General features: G+C 39.5%; 1 protein-coding gene across 2 annotated transcripts; it reads right to left on the bottom strand.

Moving 5' to 3' along the window:
• Nucleotides 1-156: 156 nt before the first annotated feature.
• acsl5 (acyl-CoA synthetase long chain family member 5) lies at nt 157-10,163 on the bottom strand. Of its 2 annotated transcripts, none has more exons than XM_003448674.5 (22): nt 10,011-10,163; nt 9,200-9,258; nt 8,438-8,603; nt 8,228-8,339; nt 7,044-7,108; nt 6,824-6,925; nt 6,623-6,722; nt 6,157-6,335; nt 5,977-6,009; nt 5,834-5,885; nt 5,027-5,100; nt 4,823-4,900; nt 4,617-4,751; nt 4,356-4,490; nt 2,925-3,020; nt 2,584-2,656; nt 2,356-2,444; nt 1,855-1,971; nt 967-1,110; nt 787-888; nt 626-697; nt 157-318 (listed from the first exon to the last, which is right to left on the bottom strand). In XM_003448674.5, the coding sequence occupies exons 3-22, from the start codon at nt 8,591-8,593 to the stop codon at nt 181-183; spliced, it is 2,052 nt and encodes a 683-aa protein (XP_003448722.1). In that variant the 5' UTR covers nt 8,594-8,603; nt 9,200-9,258; nt 10,011-10,163; the 3' UTR covers nt 157-180. The 2 variants fall into 2 exon arrangements, with proteins under 2 accessions (XP_003448722.1, XP_025765403.1); XM_025909618.1 differs by having other exon boundaries at nt 9,200-9,346; nt 10,011-10,123.
• Between the last annotated feature and the right edge of the window lie 206 nt (nt 10,164-10,369).

A 10,369-nucleotide genomic window follows, 5' to 3' on the forward strand; every position in this document is an offset into this window, starting at 1 on the left:
TTGGTGCCAACAAAACCGCATCATCTCAGTGCTCTACAATGTTGTTTAAAAAAGGAAGACCACCCCCCCCCCCCCAAAAAAAGCAGCATTAAAACCAATGTTTAAGTCACCATTCTATAAAGTTTAACAGATAATGGAAAATAAGACAAAAAAGACTAGTAGTCAAGTTGTTTATTCCGGTTACTGGATTTTAGCATAAAGTTGGTCAATCTGTGACTGGAAGAGGTTTTTGAGCTCAGCCCGCTTGGCTTTAAGGGTGGGGGTTAACAGGCCATTCTCAATGGTGAATTGCTCAGGATGGAGGTGCACATCTTTAACCTGCATGAGTAAGTAAAATGGAAAACGTTAGCCATGAAAGAAAGCAAATTAATGTTACATTTCTGAAGTTATGGCACATATTGTAAACCAAGGATTAACAGGCTATAGTAATTAAGAAAACTGACATTTTGGGGCACATGAGAAGAATGAGCTGATATTGGACATTTTAACCATTAGAGGGTGATAAAAGCCAGGTTACTGAGAAGTGCAGAAAACCTCCAAAAAGGTGTTGATAATGTGGATAACAGCCAACTTCCAGAGACATTAGACAGCCGTTTCATTTCCGTAATAAAGGATGAGTCATCACCTGCTCAAAAGACTTGAGTCCTGCTTCTTTTCCTAGTTTGGTCATGTCTGAAATAATGGCTTTCTTAACTTCCTGCAGACGAAGACAAAAACAAATTTTCAGCAAGTCATTTCAAGTTTATACGATTGTGTTACAAAACTTGCAAGAGACAAAAACATTACAGGGATCTTGCAGAGTTCTTCAATGGAACCATGGAAGCCAAGATTTTTAGCAAAACCTGGCAGGACTTCAGGATCAGGGACCACAACGGCAACCAGGCAAGACTAGAAACAAAGAAGGCAGTGTAGTCTAGGTGAATTGTATCCACTGTATATACATGGCAAAGGTGCTCAAAGATTTACCTGTAGACTGTCTCCATGCACAAACACTTGTGCCACTGGTGCACTGCGTACATACACATTCTCAATCTTCTCTGGTGCGATGTACTCTCCTTGAGCCAGCTTGAAGATGTTCTTCTTCCGATCAATAATCTTGAGAACTCCACTCTGCCATAAACAGAAGACAGGCCAGATCAGAGAAGGAGAGTGTGATTTGAACTGTTGTGTGTCCTTACGTCTCATTAAAATAATGGTCCACATCTGGGAAAGCATTGTTCCTGAGCTTCAAGTAAACATTTTTAAATGGAAGTTATGTTGGTTTCTTGGTAAGAGTTCATTGAAAACCAATACCACTCCAAAAGCTACAGCCTGCAGGAAAAACAAAAAAAATCAAACCCATTCTGTTCACCAGTACTTCTAAAGTGAAGGAGCTTGTATGTTATTAGATTTAATTTTACCCAAACAACTTTTTTTTCCCCTCCCTATATTAAAACAGATGCAACTTTCCCCCTAAATCCCCAGTATTTTCAAAAAGTCAGCCATCACTTGCTCAAGATTTACATTTAGTTGACAGATAAATGAGTTGCTGGATGTCTTCACTAAACTTAACATGCAAGAGAACAAGCACATTTCCTCAAGGTCAGTCTGGTCCTTTTAAATGGCAGAACCTCAAGAAATCCCCTACATTCTTGTCAGGCAGTGTAACCATCATGTCTTCCGGGGCAAGCAGTGAAAAGAAAAAAAACAAAACTAATTTAGTAGCTCACTTATAAGAGCCTTTGAGCTCTTAAACTCTGATTCCACCTCATTCTTTTCTACTAAACTTTACTTTGTGTTCCATATGATGGGTACATGGAAGGACAGCATGTGGTCGTACTTTTAGTCAGACTTAAAAATGGCTTGACTATTTACCGGAAGCCATTTCCCAACGTCTCCAGTATGGAGCCAACCCTCTTCATCCAAGGCCTCTGCAGTCCTCTCTGGATCTTTTAAGTACCCCTTGAACACATTCCTGCCCTGGATACAGACCTGGAAAGAAAAAGTAATGAAATTACAGGATTAGTAGGACATTCAATTTTTTTTTTTTTTTTTTTTTTTTTTTTTTTTTAATTTAACCCATCCATGCATTTATCCACTTTTCCCCTTTAAAAAACAAAAAACAAAAACCAGTTCAAAGTAAACTATTGCCCACCCACCCGTTTTAATTCATGAGAAAACTGATGCAGAACTATATGGTTAACTATAGGCTACAACTTAGTCCATTTACTTTTCAGACAAGTGATGATGTTTAAAGACTTACTCACTCTTTGAGAACATGCTCAGATAAATTACTGAACTTACCTCAGATTAAACTGCTCTTGCTGCAGGTTTAAATATCCCAAAGCCTCACTGTCTGAAATGCAACAAACCTACCTCTCCTTCACCATTTGAAGCAAAGTAGTTCATATCTTCAACATCCACCAACTTCACAAAATTGCAAGGCAACGGCACCCCAACATGACCTGTAGGAGGAGGAACAAAAAACAACACTGAAGCCAAATATTTAAGATGAAAATAACATTTAAACACAAAATGTCAGTGAAAAGTGGGAAGTTATAAGAGCCAAAAATGATAAACTCAGCATGCTTCTGAGCCATGTACCTGCAGTGGCATCACATGGCATGGTGAACGTGCAGCTGGCTGTGCACTCTGTCTGACCATACCCCTCAAAGATCTAAGGGGACCAATAAAACAAGTGAACACTGTAATCACGTAATCTTAAATCTGTAAGATACCATTGTGGAGCCTCCTGTTCCTTGACCTAATTCACTTTTAATGATGTTATTTTAAAAAGATGTGCATGTTTACAGGAAAACAACATGTACCAAAGCCCTTGAAAGTCTAGTAAACACCATCTTATAGTACATTTCAATATCAAGAGACTACCTGAGTCAGAAATCTGAATACAAACTACACACACACAGGATTAAAGTGTTTATTACCTGGCAACCCAGAGCAGCTCTGAGAAATTTGAGAACAGAGGGAGATATGGGTGCCGCTCCAGTCACCATGACCCTCACACGCCCCCCTAGAGAGTCCTAAAAGAAAGGTTGAGCACATATACTTTTAGTGAATGCATTGCAGCTTTTGAATATTTAAGGGGAAGGTTACACCAACTAGGAGATCAGGGGGTCCTCCCCGTGAATGCAAAATCCCAAAACATCACCATTTCCTCATGAACCGTGTCCCCTTTTTGCACAGTGAATTACCAATTGACAATTCAACATGCAGTCAGTGACTTTATTAGTTACACCTTGCTAGTACAGGGTTGGATCCCCTTCTTAATTCTTTATGCCATACAGTCTAGTCAAGATTATGGTCAATATTGGCATGACAGTGTCACAAGCTTGCTGCAGATTTTTCAGTCACACATCCATGATATCCTGTTCCACATCCCAAAGGTGGATGGGTTGGGATCTAGTGACTGGAGGATATTTGACATCAGTGAATCCACCGTCATGTTCAGTTTGAGATGATTTGCGCTTTATGACATTGTGTGTTATTCTGCTGGAAGCTGTGGGATGCACAAGAACTAGGCTGTGATGTATAAACAATGCTCAGTTAGTAACAAAGGACCCAAAGCGTGCAAAGAAAATATCCACTATTTAATTACAGCACCTGAACTGTTGATACAAGACAATGTGGATCCATGCTTTCATGTTATTTCTGTTAAATTCTGAGCCTACCATTGCAACAGAAACCAGGACCCATTAGACCAGGTAACATTTTTTCCAGTCCGATTTTGGTAATTTCTGTGTAAATTGTAGCCTCAGATACCTTTTCTTAGTGACGGGACTGTTGCTTGCTACTGTAGCCCATCTGCTTCAAGGTTAAACATGCTGTGTGTTCAGAGATGGTCTAGTGCAGCTTGGTTGTATTGAGTGGTTATTTGACTTACCATTTCCTTCCTATCAGCTCACAGCTGACATTAACAAGGCATTTTCACCCAGAGAACAGCTGCTCACGGGATTTAGAATGATCCTTTTTTTGGACCATTTACATCCCGAAGATGACAGTGTGGGGGAGGGAGAAAAAAAAAAAAAAAAAGATCCCAGCATTTCTGCAGTTTCTGAAATACTAAGAGCAGTCTTGTCTGGCACCAAGAATTATGCCACGTTCACAGAATTTTTAAAAAACACCTTCCTTCCCCTTAAAGATCATCAGTTTGAACTTCAGCAAGACTTACTGAACTGCGTGCATAAATGCATGGCTACTGCCATGTGACTGGCTCATCAGATGTTTGCCTTAAGCAGCTGTTCAGCTGCACTTAATTAAGTGGCCAGTGAGTGCACACAAGTAATTTACTCTGCTGCTTGTGTTTTTATTAGGTGTGCGTCCCTTGAGAACTACAGCTATTCAAACAGAAGCAGTACCTGGACTTTGTTGAAGATGAGCTTGTCCCATATGCTGTTCTTCCTGATGATGCCATCCTTCACCTCTGCATATTTCCTCTCCACTGCAAAGTTCAATAGCCATTTCTTGAAAGGTGTAGCGGCTCCGCTCTGAACCTAAAAGTCAAAAAGAAAATTTGTGCACTTGATATCAATCAAACTGGAGTTGTGCTGTGTTATTTTAATTCTTTGCAGTAGATTTAAAAGGAATGTGAGCCGTTTAGCTTAAACACATACACCCACCTTGTCATAGATACGGTTGAGAAGTCGAGGCACAACTGGAAAGAGGGTGGGCTGCAGTGTTTTCATGTCATCTGGCAGCAGTTTGATGTCACCCTGGAAGAATCCCACCTTAGCTCCAGCACCAAAGACCACTGTCTGCAAGATACAAAACAAAGTTAGCACACCTAAAGAGAACTTTCTGAATGATGATCAAGTCTGGACCTTACCTGCACGACTCTCTCAAACATGTGTGCCAATGGCAGGAATGAAATGGTGACATCCTGGGTGTTTGGAATAATCGATACCTGCATTTACACAAAAGCTCTGTCAGCACTAATTTTCACTCATTTGCACGAGTTTCTCCTCCCAACATTTAGAATGGGGAAAGAAAAAAAAAAAAAATCAATAAAAAAACTCCATTTTTCATGTACCTCAATGGTTTTGAGTACACCTGCAGCATCGGCAACCACGTTCTCATGGGTCAGCATTGCTCCCTTGGGATTTCCTGACAAATGAGTACAATTATTTACCCTTCAAAGCCTAAACATCAAACGCAGTGCTATCCACTTCTCCCAAAATGTTTTCACACCATTTCCTTCACAACTGCTTTGAATAATAGGCCAGGAAGAACATGATGTTTTCCTTACATGCTTCCATCATGATACCAAGGCACGTTTCCTAAAGATTGTTTGGCAACATTTCTAGGGATTTGAGTCATTTTATGAGCAATTCATTAGGTGCAGGTTCCCCCCAAAAAACAACCCCCCCAGCAAATACAATTATTTGTCAAATATACATCCTGGCTGCAGGCTAACGAGATATGTACATTTAGAAAACATTTGATGTTGCTATAGGATCAGTCAGGATAATAAACACCTCATTTCTTCCTGCTAGCGACATAATATTCATAAAAAGGGGTTAAAAGTTTCCCCTCAAACAGCTGTCAACACATTTTACTTCAAACCACAAATGTTAACTTCATGTTTGTACCCATGGGAAGTCCAGTGAGTCACCAAATTTGGTGCAAAATAATTTTATAGCAATCCTTCCAAAGGGTTCCCACCCCCACTAAGACCAAGTTTGCCATCCTTCCCATATTGTGGCTAATTATCACCTTCATCATTGCCACTTTGTCTTGTTATATTAAAATTTGGATTCAACTTTCATCAAGTTTAAGTTTCCTAAATGAATTAATTCCTGCAGGAAATGACTTTGATAATCTTAAGTAAAACCATTACCTGTTGTGCCGCTGGTGAAACAAACAATGCTGAGGTCCTCTGGCTTCGGTGGCTGTTGGAACATGAAATCAATTCATCAGAACAGTGTGCAACGTTTTTAAGACTCAAATGAATTTCATTACATGGCTGTATCAGAAACTTACGATTGGCTTTTGAGGATTACTTTTCCCCAGTGCCTGGAGAATAAAAACAAAGCATGTTTTCAATAATGCTCAGTGTCTTCTAGCAGTTTTAGTACAGATCCTAAATGTTCGTTCCCAAGCGAGGACAAAACAAAAGCAATGACTCATCTGTAACCACTATTTGTGCTCAGCGGGCATTACCTCCATTTCCTCCAAGGATACAATGTTCACACCACACTTTTCTCCTCGTTCGACCAACTCTGAGTTGAAAGAGTCCATAATGATGATGGTTTTGAGGACTGGAGTCTGGCCTTTCTCCCGATTCTGGAGGAGTGTTTCTGCTTTCTTTTGATTGTCACAAAGCACTATGGAAAGCTCAGCTGAAACCGAGGAAAAACATCAGTTGGACTCACATTAAATTAGAGGGCTATTGTTCAAATTGAAACCAGTACAATTTGAGACAATCAAATGCCTCAATCTAATGTCACTTATAATAAATTGTTCAGAACTAAATCAGAAAATCAAAAGCAAAATATGTTTGAAGGAGCACATTGAAAAAGAAAAGAGATTAATGGAAAGTCACAGATCCCTGTAGGGATCAGGGAGATACCGGACTTCTACCCAGCTCTAATTAGCAGAATTGGATTCAAAGAGAAACTCCAATTACCTCGGTCGATAATGAACACAAGAGCCTCAGGACCCAGCGTGTCGTACAGGGGAACAACTACCATTGAATAGGTGTAACACGCCAGTTCACCAATGATCCACTGCAAGTGACCAATGAAACAGTAAGACATTTGCAGCATGTTGATCACACTGAAAAGACAAAAAAAAAAAAAAAAAAAAAAAAAATCTAAACTTCACTGACCTCAGGTCTGTTCTGAGCAAAGATACCAACAAAGGTGTTGGAGTTTGGCTTCAAACCCCTATGAATAAGCCCAGATCCCAGGTGCTCTGCTCTGTCAGACACCTTTTGGAGAGGGAAAAAAAAAAAAAAAAAAAAAAAAAAAAAAAAAAAAAAAAAAGTGAGTATGAACTGAAATTCACAACCGGTGTTAATGTTTCCCCCCAGATGCTGATCCTTTTACCTGTCGGTACTTCAGCCACTGGTATGGTCTTCCTAGTTTTCTGTAGCCTAAACATGGTCCATTACCTGGAACAACAAGAGATTTAACGCGAGTTTCACAACACTGTCAAGGTGCTTAAAGGAATGCAATCAATATCCATCTAGTACAAAAGAGTTAACTAGTTTATGCATATACTCAAGAAGTTTTTCATTTTCACTTGTTTGCTTTAGGACCAAGCAGCATCTAGTTTCTGAGTTTTCCCTTTAGAAGCATTTTTCCTGCTTGGAAAAACTGTCTCGTTAAACGGAGCATGAATGCTTTATGCTACACATTTTATGCCGTGTTCAGCACAAGAGTTATCCCATTTATGAGCCTGACTAGTAATTTAGTTTATTGTGATTTCCTCTTTAGCAAGTCCTCGCTCTACGTCACCCTTCCGCAATTAAGACACCTGTCAGCGTTGTTGAGAAGAGGGCGTGCCCAAAAGCATATAACAGGGCTGTCGACACAGTAGTCAGCCCCTTTTATTCCAGTGAACTTCACATGAACACTTAAATTTACATAGCTTTCTTTTGTTTTTAGTTACCAAATCTTTAACTTTTTTTATGATATCAGTTTTAAACTGTTACACCTTTTAATGTTTATAAAGGGTACCGGTGTTTGAAATTAACATGTTTGGATTTATACAGATGAAGTATGAACAGCACAGCCTCTATGACTGTTTGTTGCATTTATTCCTTACAAATGGCACATTTTCACCATCCACACACATCACTCATACTCTGCATATTCATTACTACCAAAAGAGTGTTTAGCTTAAACCTGCAGCATACATATAGTAGTTAAGTCAGATTGAGGTTGGATCATGTTTTTTTTTTTTGTTTGTTTGTTTTTTAAAACTTTAACCACCAAGTATAAGGGACAGGTAGATGCCAACTTTAAGACTGGAAAACTTTCTTAGGTCTTGGGTTAATTAAATCATTTTGTATGTTATCAGGTTTTAATCCATATCCAAAATAAGATAACCAGAACTGTGGATAACATGAACTGATAACATGAACTGATAACATTGTAATCTTTGCCATTTCTACCACCCAGCTTTATCAAGGCAGACGAAAAACATGCTCACCAAACCTCAAAAGAAAGCTGGGCAACATTAGGATTTGTTTTGTAAAAGATGCATATGACTGATCCAGTGATATTACCTGAAACCTTCAGACCCCTCTGAAAAACCTCATAGAGTGTCTTTGCATCTTTGTAGTAATATGATATCAGGTTGTTGTTATCCTCCAACAAAGCAGACTTTCTTGCACCATCCTAAGGATTTCAAACAGAGATGCTGTGACATTGTGCAGCAGATTATGCACCAATTTAACTGTCATATTTGACAATATCTACAGTTTGCTGACTTTTACCTTGATACCCATAGTTTGGCAGTTGAGGTCAGTGGGGGACCGGATGGGACTTGGTCGAGTGTTCAGGTAAAATAGGGCGGCAGCGGCCAAAGCGAACAAGGAGACAATTATAGGGGTTGGGAGTGGGGAGAACAGGAAGTGGAAGATGAAGTCCATGGTGGAGAGTCTGCAGGGATACAGAACAATGTTGTGGATTTATAAAGATTTAGACGTCCAGGTCTTTACTATTTGATCAAATGCAAGTCAAGTTTCTTTAAAAGCTAAACTATACTGTACATCATTGTGATGCATCTGGGCTCCTTCACACTGCTCTCGATATTGTGCCCATAAATCAAGTTCAAAGTCAACATGAATTGTGCAAGTTATCCTAATCACTCAAGTTAGAGTCCAACCCATAAAAAGGTCAAGAGAGAATTACAGCCCGTACAGTGTAAAGACAGTAAGTGCTGCAGAATATTTACAAACACCTGAAATGAGAAGAACATAAATCCATCTTTAATGGCAATTTTACTTTAAGCATAGGAAGGTTTCTTGACCGTTGTGACAACCTGCTGAACTGCACTTAGGTAAAGATGTTAATTAAGGTAAAGATGTTAATTAAGACAGCTGTGAACAGTCAAGCAAGTGCATTTAAAAATATTTTACCTTTTGTGCAACAAATCTATTGACACATATATAATCAGATTTTTAAGAACAGGTCCTAAATTTAATGATAGTTTAGAAATTAACCAACATAATTGGAAATACAACAGGTTCTCCTACCTGCTGCTGGTCCTTAGAGGTGCGTGGTGTGTGCGCACAGCAGATCCTCTTCCTCTGCTCTGAAGGGCAACACAGAGAATAAGAACCCATAAAAATGCACGAGCATGAGACTTCAAAACCTTTGAACCTTGACCACCATCACCTCCGCTGATAAAAAAAGAACATGATCACAGAGATCAAAACCTGTGTTGTATTAAAGTGTACATTGTGCAATTTATTAAACTACCTTTCAACAAGCTCTTACAACCACAAAATTTATTTGATTTCTGTCCAGATAGATAAAACTTTTATGTGTGTACACTTGGAAGTGCAAGAGGTTGCACGTGGTGAAAGGGCACTATTCTTATCTCCCATTTATCAAGCTCAAAATCCCTACTTTTTAATTCTTCCATGAGTTTAAATCCCATAGGTTAACCTTGGATATTGTCACACAGCACTTTTCTTCCCCCAAAAGACAGTACAAGGTGTATTGCATAGTGTTGAAATCAGGAAAGAGATTAGATAAAAGGAAACACCACCTCACATTTGCTCATCTTATCATCAGGTTACAGTCAGTAATGGTGAAATGAAACATCAAACAGCAATACTGAAGGATGCCAATTAATTCACTAAATTATCTGTGCAATTTCTCGCTCGTCAAACTTTTATCTGTGTGTACAGAACACCTGTTTGACAAACAATCGCCACACCTAGCTTTGTCAATTCACTTAAAGCAAGAAACACAGTGCTGAGCTTCTAACAGGTTTTCTTGTGTGAATGAGTTAATTTTGTCGGGCAGTAAGATGAAGGGAATAGGTTCATTAAAAGTTACCTGGTGGGATTAGCGGCAGTAGTTGGGGACCAGGCTGAGCTGGCTCACCCCCTGGAGAAAAAACAGCTGAAGCAAGCAACACCACTAATGTACAACCTGCCCACCTGCAGTCATTAGCACCTTAAACTGCACACAGGTGTGAGAACTCCTCTGCACAGAGCAAGGCTCGACCTGCCTCATCTGGCTCCTGCAGGGCTGCAGGAGCAGACAACACACCCGGGAGAGTTACAACAGTTTTCACTTTTCATTTCCCCGCTAAAAAAATCTTTATGAATTTAGCCCACATTCTTTAAATAAACCTGTCCTCCTTTCCTCTCCCTCTTTGCTATGTGTTTATTTGAAGTGGAAGCATGACTCTG

This window comes from Oreochromis niloticus, linkage group LG8 (assembly GCF_001858045.2).
Source record: "Oreochromis niloticus isolate F11D_XX linkage group LG8, O_niloticus_UMD_NMBU, whole genome shotgun sequence".
In the NCBI taxonomy this organism is placed as follows: Eukaryota; Metazoa; Chordata; class Actinopteri; order Cichliformes; family Cichlidae; genus Oreochromis; species Oreochromis niloticus.